Source organism: Prionailurus bengalensis, chromosome D1 (assembly GCF_016509475.1).
Source record: "Prionailurus bengalensis isolate Pbe53 chromosome D1, Fcat_Pben_1.1_paternal_pri, whole genome shotgun sequence".
Classification (NCBI taxonomy): Eukaryota; Metazoa; Chordata; class Mammalia; order Carnivora; family Felidae; genus Prionailurus; species Prionailurus bengalensis.
The window spans coordinates 96,775,432-96,795,515 of NC_057346.1; the positions used below are offsets into that span (position 1 = coordinate 96,775,432).

At 41.4% G+C, this 20,084-nt stretch overlaps 1 protein-coding gene and 1 non-coding gene across 2 annotated transcripts in view; both read left to right on the forward strand.

The window, feature by feature from the left end:
• HSD17B12 (hydroxysteroid 17-beta dehydrogenase 12) overlaps positions 1-20,084 on the forward strand; it is a 167,706-nt gene that overhangs the window by 121,431 nt on the left and 26,191 nt on the right. Inside the window, exons 5-6 of the mRNA XM_043580997.1 lie at positions 1,246-1,310; positions 2,644-2,688. Of these exons, the coding sequence (XP_043436932.1) occupies positions 1,246-1,310; positions 2,644-2,688 (110 nt within the window). The remainder of the gene's footprint in view (positions 1-1,245; positions 1,311-2,643; positions 2,689-20,084) is intronic.
• LOC122484554 lies at positions 15,432-15,537 on the forward strand. The gene has a single exon (XR_006297616.1). It is a non-coding gene; the product is annotated as a U6 spliceosomal RNA (small nuclear RNA).

A 20,084-nucleotide genomic window follows, 5' to 3' on the forward strand; every position in this document is an offset into this window, starting at 1 on the left:
ACTGGGTGAAGGCATATGCAGCTTTAATATGCTGGTTAAGAGCCCAGCCTCTGAAGTCAAATTTCCAGAGTTGGAGTCCCAGTCTTACTTTGCTCTATGTCCTTTGGCAAGTTATTTAACCGCTGTGAACTTTGGTTTCCTACTATGTAAAAGGGAGATAGTAATAGGAACTACCTAGTAGGGTTGTTGTAGTGATTAAATGTAGATAGAGATTATCCATTTCATTATTAATTAAAATAAATTCCGAGATATTTTATATATTCCTACAAACATTCCTTATTCTGGGTTTGTCTTTCCAGAGCTAGGGAGAACTATAGGATATCTGAGTATTAGTAATGTACCTAATTGTATATAAATTTCTTCTTGGCTTCTCAGTTGTCCTGATGTCCCAGCCTTAGGTGAGGTGACTGAGGAGGGAGGATATAGAAAGACAAGGACATGATCTTGATTTTCAGGGCTTATGGTCTGGTAGGGACGGATGGTTCGTTGGAGACATTTAGTCTGAACCTACTCTCGGCCTCCACGAAGAAGTCTTCCCTCACTCCCTGGATGATGTCAGACCCCAGGTGTAGGCTCCCATGGCACAGTGTACTTTGTAATGAAATAAATGTTTTATTCTTTTTGTTCAGTGTCTTTCTCTTCCTACAACACAGTATGCACCGTGATGCCAAAGATTGCCTTTTTCTTTCTGGTGTTTCTAGTTTCTAGTGCATGTCTTGTATGTAGGCATATGGCAACTATTTGTTGAATGATTAAACAAGCTCTCGTGTTAGAGATGAAGAAACTGAGATGCGTCTCATATGTGACTTATCCCTAGTCACACGTTTTCCGTTTCTAGTAGAATGCAGGTTTCTGGTCCCCTACGCTGCAATACCCTTCACTCTTTCTACTCCATTATGAAAACGTAAGTCTAGAGAGGGATCGAGCGATATCTACAAATAACTATCACAGAGGCAGAATACACACTCCAAGGGGCTATGGAAATTAAAGCAAAGAGAAAGTCCCTTTATGGGGGGGGGGAGTTGGATGGTAGGTTCAGGAAGGGCTTAATGAGGAAGACATTTGAACTATACAAATACCGATAGATTTGGGGTGGAAAAGTGTGGGAAACATTACTCCAGTCATAAACAGTATTTGATTTCATTGTATGTATCACTTTAGTCTTGATATTATTAATCTCCTTATTTCAATAAATGTATAAAATGTAGTTTACGTTAGCCAGCTAATGACCTTGTCTTATTTCAGTGAACAATGTGGGAGTGTCATATGAGTATCCTGAATACTTTCTGGACGTTCCTGACTTGGACAATGTAAGTCTTTTTTTTTTTTCTTTTTTCTTTTCTTTTTTTTTTTTTTTAATAGTATGGTAACAAAAGGAGAGCATGTGAATATTGGCAAGGCAGTATGATATAATGGTTCACACTGTGAGCACTTGAGTCCAGCTGCCCGGGGTTTGCACTGTGGCTTGTCTTCTTGTTCCCTGAGTTACCTTGGGGGTGATCCCACCATCCCACATCCACAAGATGGATGTCCATTCCCACATCCACAAAATAGGTGCCTTCATAGGGATCTTAGAAGGATTGAACAAGAAGATGTTTATAACCTCATTAGTATAGTACAAAGTTCAGTAGTAGCTCATCTTGTTACCCTTATTTCTATATTTATTATATCAAAATAGCTCTGTTTTAAGTATCAGGATTATAAACTTCAATTTAGAAATCATAAATATGTTAATATATAGCAATATGGTTGATTCAGGTAAACTTACCAAAATGAAAGCTATATTCTTGAGGCAGGCATGTTTGTTTATTTTTGAGAGCGAGAGAGCACGTGTCTGGGGGAGGTGGAGAGGCAGAGACAGAGGGAGAGAGAAAATCCCAAACAGGCTCCTCACTGTCAGCGCAGAGCCTGATGTGGGACTCAAACTCACAAACCGTGAGATCATGACCTGAGCTGAAATCAAGAGTTGGACGCTTAACCAACTGAGCCACCCAGGCACCGCTGTGCATAATTCTTTAATAAAAATTAGAAAAGCATATCCTTGGGGCACCTGGGTGGCGCAGTCGGTTAAGCGTCCGACTTCAGCCAGGTCACGATCTCGCGGTCCGTGAGTTCGAGCCCCGCGTCAGGCTCTGGGCTGATGGCTAGGAGCCTGGAGCCTGTTTCCAATTCTGTGTCTCCCTCTCTCTCTGCCCCTCCCCCGTTCATGCTCTGTCTCTCTCTGTCCCAAAAATAAATAAAAACGTTGAAAAAAAAATTAAAAAAAAAAAAAAGCATATCCTTGAAGGAATATGTGAATTAAAAAGAATTGTTGAAAATCTTAGATTCAATAATTTCTCCTTTCAATATTAGCAGAAAGAAAATAGCATATTTCTTTTAGATTTAGTGTCTTTTGCTTCCAGATTTTTCTTACACGTCTACCTTGGATTTTGCATTTCAGCATGAATTGTTACTTTTGGTAGAAAAGTGTTGTAGCACTGAGAATAAAACAAAATCTGCCTTTGTACCCCAACTCCTGCCATTTTCCTGTGTCTCTACTGTATCTGGGGAAACTCTGTGGTTTGCTAGATCACGTATGTATGTATCTAATATGGTTACTTCCATGATCAGAGGTATATAAAATTGTCCATATTTGTTTTACAGACCATCAAGAAACTGATAAATGTTAATGTTCTTTCTGTTTGTAAGGTAAGCAGCTTTTTTATAAATATGTCATCCTTTTTTGGTTCATTCTATTTAAAAACTCACGACCAGTTTGTTCACATTAGTCATCTCTTCTTTCCATGTAAATACGTATCCCTGATGAAGGCGATCTTATTTCCTTATGTTTTGGGGGTGTAGAAACAGCTGAAGACCAAACAAGTTTCTGTGTAATTTTGCTTTTGAACAATTGAACATTTATGAAATGCCTCCTCTGTGCAAACAGTGCAGTAGGCCCTGGGACTACACAAATGAACTTAGGCTGAAGATGGATTTTTACAAAGTTTGCATCTACACACGGTTCTTCACTGATAAATTATTTCCATTTTCGTATCCCCTGTAACACATTGTAAGCAGGTGAATGAAATGTTGTGGGAAAGCATTGTGTGGCAGTATGGGGCTAAAAGTAATGGGAACGATTTTTATTAGCCACACATAAAAATTACTCTGGCTTCTAGTTGGTAGGCATGCATTAAAGTCGTGTTACTTGTATGTGCCTAGAAAAGACACCATAGCTAATATGTGCTAAAAGGAAGAACAGGCAGCAAAGAAAAAAAAAAAAGTGGGAGGCGGGGAATAAGTAGCAAATATGAGCATCTGAGCACTACTTTTCCTTATATGTTAGCAGTCACTGATACCATGCTTTGATTCCGCACACTAGCCTAGCAAAAAACATTGCCCGAGACAGAATTTGCATAGGCAACGTCAGAAGCTTCAGATTTGAGCACACAGCAGTGTCCCTCTTATCCACCGGGGATATGTTCCAAGACTTCCGGCAGATGCCTGAAGCCCCAGGTGCCATCGAACCCTGTATACACTGTTTTTTCCTATCCATACATACCCCTGATAAAGTTTCATTTCTAAATTAGGCTCAGTAAGAGGTTAACAATAACTAACAATAAAATAGAACAATTATAATGATAATGCTGTAATAAAAGTTAGGTGAGTGTGGTCTCTCCCAGAATATCTTACTGTGCTGTACTCACCCTTCTGGTGAGGACGTGGAATGATAAAATGCCCACATGCTGCGATGAACTGAGGGGAAGGACGTAGGCACTGTGACCGGGTGTTAGGCTGCTCTTGACCTTCTGATATTGTGTCTGAAGGAGGATCATCTGCTTGCAGACCACAGTTGACCTCGGTTGACTCTGGGCAACTGAAACCTTGGAAGGTGGAAACCACAGGTGAGGGGGACCGTTGTACTGACAGAAAAGCCAAACCCGTGTTTAGTAACTCTTCGAGTTTAAGGAAATAAAGAAATATTTAACTCAAATCTATTAGAGTTAACCAGATAAATATAAATAAGAACTTAATTACTAGTTTTCAGCTGATGGCACAGTCTTGATCATTTTCTCTGTTGTGAATGTTTAAAGAAAAACTCTCTTTATGTCTTCATGCCCTGAGAAGTGATGTCTGTTACATGCTTGATTTCAAGTCCAAGGGCCCTAAAATCTTATGCCTTGTCCACCTCTTCACATATGGCTGTGCTTCTCCCTGGATACACTACACATGTTGCATTTCAAGTACTTAGTTAATTCAGTTATTGTGTGGTTTTATATGATTTGAACAACATGTTGGTTCATGTAAACCAGTTACCAAAACAAAACCTTCATCATCCCTGCATACGTACCGTGTAACATTTGGTAGCTTGCTACTTAAAGGCACCTCATCTGAATTATATTATAATATGACAAATAATTTTATAAAAGAAAACAATCAGTGTATCTTTTCCATTATCGTTTTTAGCCAGAGTTGTTTTCTTACTTAAGATTCAGTTTAAGTGAGGTAAACTACTAACAATCTTTAAGTAGATTTGGAGCAAGAACCCCCCAAACACAAAACGGATGCTTTTAAACCATGGTTGATATGAATATATCTGTATAGTTTTAAGGCTGTTTCTCTTGGCATACCTGTATAAATGTTGTCATTGAACAATAATCTGTATGAGGTTTCAAGTCAATTAAATAACTCTACAGTTTACTAGTTGTTTGACCCGGAACAGATTACTTGCCCGCTGTGCTTCCATTTTTCGTGTGTAAAATTGAGGGTGTTAATCTCTTTACCTCACAGAGTTGTTTTGGGAATTAAATAAGGTAATGTACCCAGCTCCTAGTGAGGGCCTTCAAGAATGTTACTATTATTCTCAGAGCTGATAAAGATGTTTAGTATCTGTGTGCAACTCTGAGTTTATTCGTTAGTAGGCAAAGCTTTTTTTTTTTTAATTTTTTTTTTTAACGTTTATTTATTTTTGAGACAGAGAGAGACAGAGCATGAACAGGGGAGGGTCAGAGAGAGAGGGAGACACAGAATCTGAAACAGGCTCCAGGCTCTGAGCGGTCAGCACAGAGCCCGACGCAGGGCTCCAACTCACCGACTGTGAGATCATGACCTGAGCTGAAGTCGGATGCTTAACCAACTGAGCCATCCAGGCGCCCCCGTAGGCAAAGTTTTTTGATCAAAACTGACATTCTGGTCTATAATTAATATACTTTGTGGTTTTGCCTCTTGAAATGACTGTTGTGTGCTATTGTTTTGATAATGTTTTCTAGCACATTTGGCCAAATGCCTAAAAATAATGAGTTGTTACAACTGTGTACATGTATTTCCTAATATATTTTAATGAGTTAATGATGAAAAGTATATTGAAGTGCTTAAATTTTATTTTATAGAAGTGTTAATATTAGCTACAAATTAATGTCCTGATTTTTTTTTTATGAAAAAAATTTTTTAAAGTTTATTTTTGAGAGAGACGGAGTGTGAGTGGGGAAGGGGCAGAAAGAGAGAGGGAGGGGCGCCTGGGTGGCTCAGTCGGTTAAGCGTCTGACATCAGCTCAGGTCATGATCTCACAGTTTGTGAGTTTGAGCCCTGAGTTGGGCTCTGTGCTGACAGCTCCGAGCCTGGAGCCTGCTTCGGATTCAGTGTCTCCTCCTCTCTCTGCGCCTCCCATGCTCATGCTCTATCTCTCTCTGTCTCTCAATAATAAATAAACATTAAAAAAAATTTTTTTTTAAAAAGAAAGAAAGAGAGAGGGAGACACAGGATCTGAAACAGTCTCCTGGCTCTGAGCTGTCCGCACAGAGACCGATGTGGGGAACTTGGGAACGGCGAGATCATGACCTGAGCCAAAGTCTTGCTTAAGCGACTGAGCCACCCAGGCGCCCCAGTCTCCTGAAAATTTTAACCTCTTTGTCAGATAAGCCATATATAATTTTTACTCTAGATACAGTAGTATTTTCTCCTGTAGCCTTCTGCTTGTCAGTGCTTCCATGTTTATATGCCTTGATATTAAAAAAACACGGCCTCCTCTGTCTCCCAAGACATGCATTTTTGGCTGGCAGTCTACTGAATACTAACGGTAAAAGCCCAGGGTCTTGACCTTGACCTGTGAGAACCAGTCAGCTTGCTGTGTTTCACGGCCACACACTGCATCCTTCAAGCAGCTTCTGAGCCAGAGCAACACGTGTGGTGGTGGTCACCTCATGCCCTGCTTGAAGACAAGTAGGCAGGGGGTCAGTGCCGAAAGAGCAGCACAAATCCAACAGCACTGTAGAGTACCTCTCAGGTTTTTTTAAATAACTGTGAAATAAGAATGTGCGGCACCAGTCCTAACATCTCGACAGATTATGAAATGCTTCTCCCTCTTCTTCCTTCTTCCTCTTCTACTTTGTCTTTCCACATTGGCATACGTACTTGTTCAACCACGAAATGAGTCAGGGAGACAAATGCTAACTTATTAAACATGTCATAGCATATCATATGGTGAACCATATTGGTGGGAAGTGTCACCGCCAAAGGAACTGGGTTTAGGCTTACCATGTCTTTAAGCCTGATTTTTGCAAATCACATCCCATTTACAAAGCACTAAGGGCGTTTGCTATTCAAAACACTGGAGCGCCTGGGTGGCTCAGTCGGTTGAGCGTCCAACCTCGCTCGATTCAGGTCATGATCTTGCGGCTTGTGGGTTCAAGTCCTGTGTTGGGCTCTGCGCTGACAGCTCAGAGCCTGGAGTCTGTTTTGGATTCTGTGTCTCCCTCTCTGTCTCTGCCCCTCTTCCTTTTGTGTTCTTTCTATCTGTCTGTCTGTCTCTCTCTCTGAAATAAATAAACATTAAAAAAAATTTTAAAACACTTGTACATTAAGCTGAATAGTCATCCTTTATTTTATTTTTAGAGTAAATACGAACCTTCCTGTACCTTTGTGATGTGCACTTTTAGTGGAAAAACAGTTCAAAACTCTTGCTTTATTCACCAAGGAATGAATAGCATCTGGAGGGTAGCCAAGTGGTCTTTGTTGTGCTGCAGACAGGATCCGTGTGGTTGGCATCTCTGTTGCATAGATGACTAGTGAGTGTTCAGGTGTGAGAATGGTTTGACTCGAGGAGGCAGAGGCGAGTGGTGTGCACTGGGTAACCAGTCAGCGGCCAGAAAGACGAGTTAGGACATGATTGTGCACGAGCTTGGGCAGTGGGCTAAGAGGGATGGAGAGCCTTTGAGCAGAAAAGTAAGGTGTCATCTGATGCACGTTTTAGAAAGGTGGTTCTAGTGGCAGAGTGGCCATATGTGTTTATGGTATATGAGTTGATTTTCTGTCTACTGAAGAAAGGGTATTCACCTGGATAAGGTTTTCTGTGTGAGGCTCCCAGGCTCAGTGTTCTTCCATGCTGCTGTGATTTGCCCTATGGTGTATTTTGATGAATTGGGCCTATTGTGCTTTAGTTGACTGTGTTATGTTGCCAGGGCCAGGGCTACATTTCCTGTAGAAATGTAACTATGTTCGGAGCCCCGGGGTAACTTAAAAGAAGATGAAAATTGGTCTGGCTGTAGAATCTTCGAAGATTTTATGGTGGCTGGACATCAGGGGAACTAGGGCATGGGTGTCTGCTGCCTAATGTCATAATAAATGTATTGAAAATAGTTTATACCAGAAAGAAAACAGCTTCTTCTCATCATCAGTGCCGGTCCAAGTTTTGCCTCCTCGCCAAACCGCTCGATAGGGACGCCTGACTTGAGAAGCATGCCAGGAAAGAGGAGTGAAATCAGTATACCCCTGTGACCCTGGGTTTGTTCCCCTAATCTGGAGATGTTTGTTGGGTGAGGCCCCAGCATCTTGTAGGTCCTGTGCCACCTCACAGGCATTGAATGACCTGGATGCGTCAGGTCCGGGATTATCATGTGGTCCGTGTGCTCCTGTGTTAGTAGGTCAGATGATTATAAAAAGTCACATAAGTTCCACATCCCGACAGAGGAATAAGAGAAGTGAAATATCCTGACCAGAGAAATTACGGGTCATCACCAGATGCAGTGGTGGTGAGTGGCCCAGAAGAATACTGGGGAAGTAATATTAACCAGAATACTTTTGACTATAGACCCTTGATGTGTAATCATAGAGTCCAGTCACCTCTCCCAGGCCATTGTCTAAGTCCTGCTTAACTCGACTTTCCCTTCACCAGACATAAAACTGTTAGTTGAGGTCACCCAAGAGGTGTTTAGAAGGCTTGTTGCTTGCCTTACAGTTTTGCTTTCACATCCTTCAGGGGTAAATTTAGTCCTGTCCTTGTTCTCCGCAGAGCGGGTAAGTGCCAAGGCGAGGAGGGCAGTGGTGTGGAAGTTCTATCTAATTGACCAACATGGCAGGTAGATCAGCCTCAAGAGCTCGGAAGAGAGGTCCTACTAGCCGGGGCTTTTCCTTTTGTGATTTGAGATGCGCTGTGACTAAAATCTAGGATAAGTCTTATTTCTCCTCCAGAACGATGACCTTCGGACCAGAAATCGCCAAGTTTAGAGATAATTAAGCCTCGAGACATTGAACCAGACTCTTCTAAAACAGTTGCAGTTTTGTGCCTGGAGGGTTTTCCATCTCTGAATACTGAGAGTTTGCACATGAAATTGTTGTAGTACTGTTGATTACTCTGGGGGAAATAATAGGAAACGGGAGAAGTCCCGCAACTCCAGAGACAGATCAGTACGAGCCCGATTTCAAACAGGCAGGACACCGAGCTCCCCACAATTCAAAGACCAGTTCTAAAGCAGATCTTGCTCGCATTGTTTGTTTCTGATTTGAGATCACTTGTTTGATTTGGAGTTCCCTTCCTTCTGTAGGCCTGACAGTTTTTTGATGCCTTTAATGACAGTTTTAGGACCTCAAGACACTTTACTCCTTTTCAGATGAACACTACCCAAACAGTATTCCCTAAACTACTTGCAGTTCTTACCTAAGGGTGGGAAAACCATTTCTTCTGATGGTAGTGGGTCCTGAAGCTGCCACTGGCATTTGTGAAGAAGGTGGACAGTAGGTAGGGGCCCTGCCTATACCTCAATCCCTTTGGAAATTTCCAGTCTACCATTCTGACAAGTGGAGAGGACATTTCAACCTTCTTTATTACTACCTCTTTTAGAGCAGAGAAGAAAGTGGGTGGGGTGTGACCCAGAATAGAATTTATTAACAACCTCTACTTACAGTGAGAAATTATACAGTAAGTTTTGTTTGTTTTATTTGGGGTTGGAGAGAAGTCCTTTTTTTTTTTTAATAAAATTTTTAATGTTTTTATTTATTTTTGAGAGGCAGAGACAGAGCATGAGTGGAGGAGGGGCAGAGAGAGAGGGAGACACAGAATCCAAAGTAGCCTCCAGCTCTGAGCTGTCAGCACAGAGCCCGACGTGGGGCTCGAACTCACAAACCACGAGATCATGACCTGAGCCGGAGTCGGATGTTAACTGACTGAGCCACCCAGGCACTCCAAGATGAGGGGAGAAGTCTTAAGCAGGGCATCAGAATTTAGTTTTTCCTTCACTCAACCAAAGAGGGGGCTTGAAATCACGTCTTATTAGGAGTGGCTGAAAGAATTAGAGATGTTTAGCATGGAGAAAGGAAGCATGACATCACACACACACACACACACGTGTGCGCAAACACACACACACACACACACACCAATGCCAGTTAATTCTACCTCCTTAGTATTTCGCAAATCAGCTCACTTCTTTTCATGCCCAGTGATGCCTTCCAAATTCCAAGCCCCTACCCCTTTCATTGGGAACTACTAGAATAGCCCCACCAGCCTTTTCGAAACAGCTGGTCTCCCTCTAGTCCAGTCTCCGTACCCCAACCAGAGTGTTACTTTGCATTAGGACATATCACACCACTGTGCGGTCCTTCAGTGATTTCTTTCCCTCAAGTCCTAACTCCTTGGTGTGACCTATAGGGAAGGACCTACTTGATGTGGATGCTGCCCACCTCTCCAGTTCCACCTCTGGTCTGTCTCCCTCTTCTTCCCTGCGTTCAGGTCAAAGCACGTTGGGTCTCTTGCACCTCATGTCCCTTCAGGCGGTTCCCTGTCCGTGGAAGCTCCCTCGTCTCCCACTTATGCTACTCATCCTTCAGTTCGCCCCCACAGTGTTCTGTCCTCGGGGGCTGGTAGGGAGCCTTCGAGACTAGGCCTGGTCTCTCGGCCACACAGTTTCACTGCGCACTGCACATCTTCCCTTCCCTCAGCAGCTCATTTTTGGTGTAGTGCCTCTCTGCAATTTGTGAGCCCCATGAGTGTTGATACCGTGTTCTTTTTGTTCTCTGCTGTTCCCTAGCCCTGGGCCTCACCTATGGCAGGTGTGCAGCAAATGCTTTTGAATAAGTGAGTGAGTTAAAAAGTGAAAATCCTGGGGCGCCTGGGTGGCGCAGTCGGTTAAGCGTCCGACTTCAGCCAGGTCACGATCTCGCGGTCCGTGGGTTCGAGCCCCGCGTCTGGCTCTGGGCTGATGGCTCAGAGCCTGGAGCCTGTTTCCGATTCTGTGTCTCCCTCTCTCTCTGCCCCTCCCCCATTCATGCTCTGTCTCTCTCTGTCCCAAAAATAAATAAACGTTGAAAAAAAAAATTAAAAAAAAAAAAAGTGAAAATCTTCTTTCTTTGGGAATAAGCAACCCACTTACTGTATGTGGCCCTAAAAGGCTGGACGTAGATCAATTACGGATATTTATACTGAAGGAAATCATGAGAACTTTATACCCTTTGGACCCGCCAGCAGTGGAATGGGCAAAAGGGGAGTTCCCTTCTGATTCTAGGCCGAAGGCTCAAACGAGTAGTCTGGGCTGCACATGCCCTACCAACGTATTTCACTTAGTGCACGTTTCAAAATTGGGACAATTCAGGGGCTCCTGGGTGGCTCAGTTAGTAAAGCGGCTGACTTAGGCTCAGGACATGGTCTCGCAGTGTGTAGGTTCGAGCCCCGCATCAGACTCGTGCTGCCAGCTCAGAGCCTGAAGCCTGCTTTGGATTCTGTGTCCCCACCTCTTTCTCTGCCCCTCCCCACTCCTGCTCGGTCTCTCCCTCTCAAAATTAAATAGACGTTAAAAAAAAAATTTTTTTTTTAATTGGGACATTTCACACCCACATTTCTAGCTTCTCTTGGGGGAAAGTTTGAAGATGAGGTGACGCAGACCTGAAGTGTGGCATGACAGTATAAGTGGGGAGGGCAGAGTGGCCAGCAGGTGAGTGTGCTGGGTAATGAGGCCTGCCCTCTCCAGGTCGCCACCGTCCCCACCCAGCCCTGCTCCCCGACTCACTGTGCTCGTATATGTTGCCCAATCCTTCCAGGCATTTGAGTTTGTACCCCCCCTGTACAGGCAACCCCAGATATTCAGTCTACTCCAACTGAAAACCTGCTTCATGGACTTGAAGGATTAGAACGGTTTTAACTAAATCGGTCTCTTCCATCCCTATGATTATCTGAAATCAGAGCACTTGGTGTGCTTTGCCTGCTTTTGAAAAGCTGTTTTTTTCCTGTTAATGCCAGTATATATTCACTGTATGTGGCTCAGCCGGGAGGGTATAGTGCTGTGCCCGGCCCACGGTGTAGATAATAAATGTTTGGATGGATGAGAAGCACAGAAGCGTTGGTTTTCTTTTCCTTACCTGGATTTGCCTTTGGCGTGTGACATGGTACCAGTAGAGGGAGCCCTCTGTTAATCTGGAAATCCTGGGGAAGAGGAATCTCTGTGCAGCCATCTAATTGTATTTAATTTAGGCATTATGTTAAGAATGTATTCCTCCACCCAGCCCCAAGAATTTAAGTTAACAACATTGGGAAATTAATAACTTGTAGGAAGGAAGAGTATGACTCTCAGCTCTGACCCCCCACTTGGGGCTTTTCTAGATGAAGACATTCCAAGTTAGTGCCTAGAGTCTTTTCATCCATTTTGAGAGCTGCTGTCATTATGCTCCTAACAATTTTCAAATAATTGGGTACATTTGGCTCTTAGGGTCTCCTGGTAACAGGCTGCTTTGAGCATAACTGCAAAATGATGGTTTTGCCTAACTGTATGAGGACCACTCTTTGTGTGAAAAGCGAGTAGTTGTAGATTGTTTCTCAGGTTCTTTCCAGTTCAAAGCAAAGCTGGTTTATGGGAGAAATGCCTTATTTTGGGGTGAAAATGTAAAAATCTCCTTGAAGGGGTACCTGGCTGGCTCAGTCAGTGGAGTGTGCAACTCTTGATCTCAGGGTTGTGAGTTTGAGCCCCACGTTAGCTGTAGAGATACTTTAAAAATAAAATCTTTGAAAAAAATCTCTTTGAGAACTTTAGAAATTATTTTCTCCTAAAATTGTCACTTTTTGAGAAGTCAGCTTATTTGGGCAAAATTTTAAGGAATGGAAACTCTTAGCAAATTGTAACATGCCAAACTTGGAAAAGCAGTGTATGCTGTGTATATGTGCTTTTTACTTTTTTCAGCATTTGTAGATTATGGCTTTTGATTATGTTATTATCCATTGGCATGCACCCCTCTGTTCTGGAAAGTTCTTTTATTTTTCTTTAGTTCCATTATTTTAACATGTATCAAAACAATTGACTACAAAAGGAAAAATGGGGGTTGATTTTCAGGCTAAGTAGTATGTGGTGGGGGCGGGAGAATGGCAAGGAGGGCTCTTACCTACCCTTCCACAAAGACTTAAAACATTACCAAAGAGGAAAATCAAACAATACTTGGAGATCTCAAAGCACTTGAAAATTTTTACCTAATTAAGCTTTTCACCCCCTGTGCATGCAGTAAATATTCCATTAGCCATATAGGTGAGATTCAAAGAATTTCTAATGAAGTTGTATTCTCAGTATGACAGAGCTCACATGACAGCTTCTAAAGGAAAACTGTGCCGTGCCACTCCAGCATGACTTCCAGTGAGTCACCCTCATTTCTCCCAAAGAGGGATGGCATAACATTATTGTTACTTTATGTGGTTCTTTTCACGATCAGACTATGGATTTTGTAAACTGCTGTTAATGATTCCAGTTGAAAACTTGTATAAGGCATTTGTATTTGCTTCCTTCTAATTTTATGGGTTCATGTTTCACTTGCTTGAACTTAGATCCTGTTTACTCCAAGCAGGTGTCTCTGGGGTAAGAAGATGGGCAGATGTGGACAGAGTGGCTATCTGTGGTGTCCTAATTATTTATACGAATAGCCTGGATTCTTGGGACTTTGCCCAGATTCTAGGGTTAAGTTGTTATACTTTAAATTCTATTTATATATAATGGTGGGTACAAGTGACAGTATTTGTTGTCTTATTTTACGAAGTTATCTTGAATTTTAATCTTTCCATTTGGGTTTTTGGTTGTCTTTTTTGAGCATAATGCGGTAGTATTTTCTTTGTACTGTTCTCTGTAGAAACTGACTGAATGCCAGAGGTTACATGAGACAAAAATTATTTGATTGTAAAAATAAATCACTTGCTTGTAAGAGAATTTGCATAATTTGTGTAATTTGCTGTGTTACAAGTTTTCATGATAAACTAAAACTCAGGAAAACCTAAATTGACTATTGCGTATAAAATAAAGTTCCTTATATAAGCTCTTGATTACTGATGCCAGAGAAGTGAAAGAGAAGAAAAAATTATTCATTTTAATTTCTTTTAGAAATAGTATTAATTGTAGGGGCTTTTCTAATTACAAAAGCAGTGCACGTAATTGCCAAAAATGTGAGCAGTATTTATAACACTAAGATGGTTATATTTTAATGTAACATTTTCAGAAATTTTTTTTTTTTAGGCCCGCCAATGCATTTTTAAGTCAGGTATCTCCACTAAATGATCTAATGAAACAGATTTTGATGGTTTATAAGCTAAATCAGCCTCTTATTTATTTCCCGGCCAGAATATACATAGCTGTGGTAATAAGTACCAATAAATATTTCACTCTTTTTTTGAAGATACAATTTATTTTTATTTTTATTTTTTTTTTTAATTTTTTTTTCAACGTTTATTTATTTTTGGGACAGAGAGAGACAGAGCATGAACAGGGGAGGGGCAGAGAGAGAGGGAGACACAGAATCGGAAACAGGCTCCAGGCTCTGAGCCATCAGCCCAGAGCCCGACGCGGGGCTCGAACTCACGGACCGCGAGATCGTGACCTGGCTGAAGTCGGACGCCCAACCGACTGCGCCACCCAGGCGCCCCGAAGATACAATTTATTGTCCAGTTGGCTTACATACAACACCCAGTGCTCATCTTGAGAATGAATATGTGGTATGCCCAGAAGGAATTCTAAATTGAGCTGGCATTGCTAAAGGCTTTTCATTTATCTTAACTTTTCTTTGTGTATCTTTGTGTATTTGTATACTCTATGGGCAGCTGGCACACAGAGTGATGCAATATCTAGGTGCCATATAATATATATTGGCCTTTCTTCCTTTGACTTTAAGCTTCTGGGACTTTTTTTTTTTGTGGTGAGGATTAATGAAACTGTCACTAAAAATATATATATAAATAGGAAATGCTTGTTTTTTCCGCAAAGATTTGAAACTTTCATTGCTGTAGAGGTACTACTGCAGCAACTTTTGCCACTTTTTAGACAAAAATTAAATTTAAATTGTTTGCTGTATACTTTTGGAAATAACTTCAACCCAGACGCAAACAAGTCCAAAAATCATGTTTACTGGTACCTTTCTAATATTCTTAACCACTGAACGCACAAGTTATGGTAACCTTATTTAAGCGGTATCTTAAGAGGAACAAAAAAATGTCCTGGTACGGCAATTATCACCTGCAGATGGCCTAAAATTAGCATATTGAGTTAACTCCAGAAACAGCTTGTGAGCTGTGAAATGGAGTTCAGATAGATAGTGAGATTTCACAGAAACGCTGGTACATGGTATAAATAACCAGATATCAAGATACCAATTGATGCATACAAAGTAAAATGAGAGTACTAATAGCTTAGTTAAAATATCCTATGTAAAACTTGATGTCAAAGAGAATGCAATTTGATGTGAACATAGGGAAGCTTCTCTGCTTATTTGTATTGTTATTTGTGTACACATATGCAGCCAAAGAAGGCTTGACGTTGAATTTATCATGACTTATAATCCGATTAGAAGAGAATTTAAGTATAGAACGAGGTGTTAGTCAGTGCTATAAAAGCATGCAGATTTCAAGTTAACTTTCCTCAAGCTTTTCAGGGTTGTTCCTATTTGGCAGGTCAAAAAGCTGGTCCATTGTGTGGCAAGGAGAAATAGTTTAGAGCCAGAATTTAAGAGGAGAAGCCAACGAACAATGCAAAAGAATTTTTCTAAAAAGAACTGAACTTTTTCCCGAGAGGACCTGAGGGATTATTTGGTCATTGAGCATCCAACAAATATTTCTGGCCCTTTAATAGCTAGACATCGAACACACTGTTTTTTTCCTTTGTCTTTGTGCTAAATTATTTAAGCTTGTTGAGTGTTAGCTCACATCTATAAAGAATACTTTTTGGAGCTCTCTTCGGCCGCACAAATCCTAAAGTTGGAATGATGTGGAGAAGATTAGCATGGCCCATATGCAAGGTGACCCAGAAATGCTTGCAGCGTTCCATAATTTTGATGGTAACTTATTGCAGTAATCCTTTTGCAGTATCTACATCTATCGAATTGTTAATGTTGTACAGCTTAAACTAATACAATGTTCTATGTCGGTTCTATCTTAATAAAGCTGGGAGCGGGAGGGTATATTTTGAATGTGTCCATACATTGAAGACCACCCAGAAAACATTTAGTGTTTAGCTATTAATGTGGTTTTGTAAGTAAGATTCTATCAAATGGGGTTTTATTTGGTCTCCGATTATGGATAACTATTGCCATTCAGAAAGAAAACATTTAATGTATGACGTGTACGTAGTGTAAGGAAAAAAATAGCTCCCAATGCATGCATTTATATTTCCTTAATATCCCAGCCAAAGTGGTATTTCTTATTGGATTATATTTAAGAGTATAAATTTATGTCATAGAAAAAAAATCTTAATTGAACTATAAAACTCTGCACAACCACTAGGTAATAGTCAGATGGTTCTGAGATCCCTGGTCAGAATAAAAGAATCCATCCACAGATTTTGTAGACTTTTCCTGGTAGTTTTCCAGGTAGATCACTGCCCACAAATCCTATCCCTTCTTCTCTCCTTTTGTGTCGGAAGGCTAAACAGTCAGTGGCTACCCCTATGAACTGAACTCCACTTAGCTACTCTTCAGTTAACAGGTCTCATTTCCTGTTACATAGATGTGTGCACATGCACACGCACATATATTCATGCCCTTGGGTGGGAGCGTGTTTATTATCAGTCTTCTTACTCATTCTGATTCTGGTGGTCTCAGGACTTAGAGGACTGAATGATAGCTTCTCTTCACAGACTGCTTGGGGGACCTCTTACATTAGCTAAGCGTTATGGTCCCTGATGAAATGTGCTAAATAAATGTTTTCAGATGTTGCTAGAAATGCATATAATCAATCCTTATCACAAAATACTCCACAACTGTTAATATGCCTGAAGAACATCCATTTATACTAGCATGGGAAGCTGTCCATGATGTGGTATAATATGCCGATTGAATGACATATATAACATGTTGGATGTGCATGTTTTCCTTTATAAAAAGCTCCATTCAACAAAAGGCTTTTTTGAAGGCCTCAGGTCTATAGCAAAGATTGTAGTTTCTTACAGCCGTTTGCCTTTTTGTATTCTATTCCTTCAGCTAGAATATTTTTTCCTCCTGATGAATTCCTGTTTATTCTTTCAGAACTTAACTCAAATGTAATCTGGGAAGCTCGACCTGATACCCCAGACATGATGAGTCTTGCTCCTAAGCATTAATGCCCTCTGTCCTTACACTCAGAGTGTGTCTTGTAATGATTTGTTTATATGCGTATCTGTGCTCCTCCTAGGTAGTGCACCCCTATTGGCCAGCCCCAGGTTTGAGTAAAGAACATGGCCTCGACTAAGTAGGAGAATGTCTCTTTATTACTTCATGTTGCTCAGACCATAAGTTGATATGCATAGAACATTTTAGGAGCTCTTTTTTTCTCCTGGGTTTGATAAAGTAACATCCAGTGTATTTTGTGATTCCATATCTTTAACTCTTATCCATAAGATGAAGATTCTTTTCAAAGCCTTATTGAGGGATAATTTTAAAAGCCGTATAATTCACCGACTTTAAGCGTACAATTGAATGGTAAATGAATTCACAGAGTTGTGCAGTTGTCACTAAATCCAATTTTAGAACAATTCCAAGAGGATCCTGACAGAAGTATTTTTAAATACTGACAGAACTATCTGGAAACTTGTGTCGTGGGTTGAATTTGATGACCTCAAATGGGTCACTGTTTGTGGCTTCGAACTGTGTAGGGCACCACATGCTTAAAGGAGGCCCCGATACTTAGTGGTGCTGCATCATGAAAGAATAGTGCATGCTGGCAATAAGGGATGCTGATTTCTCTTCAGAGGCTTGCTCTGTGCCGAGCTCTGTGCTGGGTCCATTATATACATTACCTCATTTGAGATTCAGAATATAATAACCTGTAATGGAGATGCCTTCTCTATTTAATAATACATATGGACTCTGCAGACGAGAAGGAAGCTAATTTGACGTCACACTGCTAGTTAAGTGAAAGGGCTGGGATATGAACTTGGGCCTGACTTGTAGCACATTTGGCCTAAACGTTCAGTAGCTGTATTTTGAGCAATTACTATGGGGTACCATAAAAAGAGAAATCTTAGGAAACATGTAAGCAAGTTGGAAGAGTCGTTTAATCTGAAAAGAGTGGAGGTGAGTATACTGTGGAAAAGATCAACTCTGAAATCAGCGTTTTTTTTACTTGGCCCCATCCAGTTTGGTTTGAGGCCCCGTGGGCATATCCTCAGTTGGGTCAGCAAACCTAGAAAAGGGAAGAAACAGGACTGTGTTGTAAAAATTACAAAGTAGTGGAGGCCATTTGGGCTCAGCATAATCTCTGGGTGAGTTTGCTTTGGGAATTGTTTCATCTTTTTATAAAAATTTCTTTAAGGTTTATTTATTTTTGAAAGAGAGAGAGAGTGTGTGAATAGGTGAGGGGCAGAGAGAGAGAGAGAGAGAGAGAGAGAGAGGGACGCAGTATCCACAGTAGGCTCCAGGCTCTGGGCTGTCAGCATGGAGCCCACTGTGGGGCTTAAACTCATGAACTGTGAGATCATGACCTGAGCTGAAGTCAGATGCTTAACTGACTGAGCCACCCAGGTGCCCAAGGGGATTGTTTCATCTTTAAGTCTTAAAATGTTAACACTGCTTGGTCTCTATCAACATAAGTGGTCAACTTTATGAGTTAGAATAGGGCTTGGCCGCTGTAACAGAGTCCTTGTAGTGGCCTAAACAAGATAGAAATTTATTTTTCTCTCAGATAAAAAGCTGGATAGGTAATCAAGGTAGGTAGTTCTCCAGGCATCAGGGGTTCTGCCTCTTTATCTCTTTGCTCTGCCACCATTATCACACAGCTCTCATTTTGAGGTTCAAATGGGTTCTTTTGGCTCCTCCCACCACATCAACATTCTAACCCTCAAGAGGAGGAACCGGTAAGGAGGAGGACAAGGAGGAGGACGTGTAGTTTTCTTTCCTTTAAGGGCATGGCCAAGAAGTTGCATATGTTACTTCTAGTCACATCTTGTTCTATAGGATGTAGTCACTGGGCACATCCCCCCCCCCCCCATTTTATCAAGACAGGTTTAATACGAAAAATGTAGACTTGTATGTAAGAAGGAGGGAGATATGTAGAATGCTTTAGACCAAACTCTTTTTTAGCATTTCTTTTTTTATCTGGGCCAGAAGATTCGGCCAAATCCAAAACCTTCTGTCAAAATGATTCCCCTAGGCTTTGAAGACACTTCTTTGTTTCAAAGTTGGCACCGTGTCAGTCTGTCTTTCATGATACAGTGTCAGTTTGAACTCGGTTTTCCTGGGAAAGTATATGCAGCAGGCTCCCGGCCTGACATCTGGGTTGGGAGTGCTGCAGATTTTACCTTTGTAAAGCTGAATACATTTCCTTTCTTCAAAATATTGCTAGAAAAAAATTTACTTTCTCATCGAAGTACTGTTTTCGTTAAGACATGGGAGTATTCAAGATAAAAAGCTTAAAATTCCTGTGTTTGGCATGCATGCAAAGCATGTGACAAAGCAGCGTTTGTTTCTTAGAAAATTGATGACGTCCCAGGCACCTGGGTGGCTCAGTCGGTGAAGCATCTGACTTCGGCTCAGGTCATGGTTTCGCAGTTCATGGGTTCAAGCCCTGCGTCAGGCTCTGTGCTGACAGCAGCTATGGAGCCTGCTTCAGATTCTGTGTCTCCCTCTGTCTCTGCCCATCTCCCATTCATACTCTCTCTCTCTCTCTCTCTCTCTCTCTCTCTCTCTCTCTCTCTCTCAAATATCTAAAATAAAAAAAAGAAATTTGATGATATCTGGGAATCCAGAATTCACGTTCTAACCTCAGTCTTAAACTGTGACGTGGCCTTGACCAAGCCAGTGGATGTCTTAACTTTTCTTAGTTAATAATATCTTTAAAAAAAATTTTTTTTAATGTTTATTTATTTTTGACAGAGAGAGAGACAGAACATGAGCAGGGGAGGGGCAGAGAGACAGGGAGACACAGAATCCGAAGCAGGCTCCAGGCTCCGAGCTGCCAGCGCGTTGCTCGAACTCACGAACCGTGAGATCATGACCTGAGCTGAAGTCGGACGCTTAACCGACTGAGCCACCCAGGCGCCCCTAGTTAATAATATCTTTAAAAAGAATTTTTTTTAATGTATTTATTTTTGAGAGAGAGAGAGAGAATGAGAGACAGAGCATGAGTGGGCGAGGGGCAGAGAGAGAGGGAGACACAGAATCTGAAGCAGGCTCCAGGCTCTGAGCTGTCAGCACAGAGCCCGATATGGGGCTCGAACCTGTTAACCACGAGATCATGACCTGAGCTGAAGTCGGACGCTTAACCGACTGAGCCACCCAGGCACCCCAGTTCATAATATCTTAAAACACAGTTTAGAAGTAGCTTCTCTCTCATATTATATGTATTTAATCAACAATTATGACACCCTTTAAAAATGCAGGTGTCTTTTTTTGTTGTTGTTAAGGATGA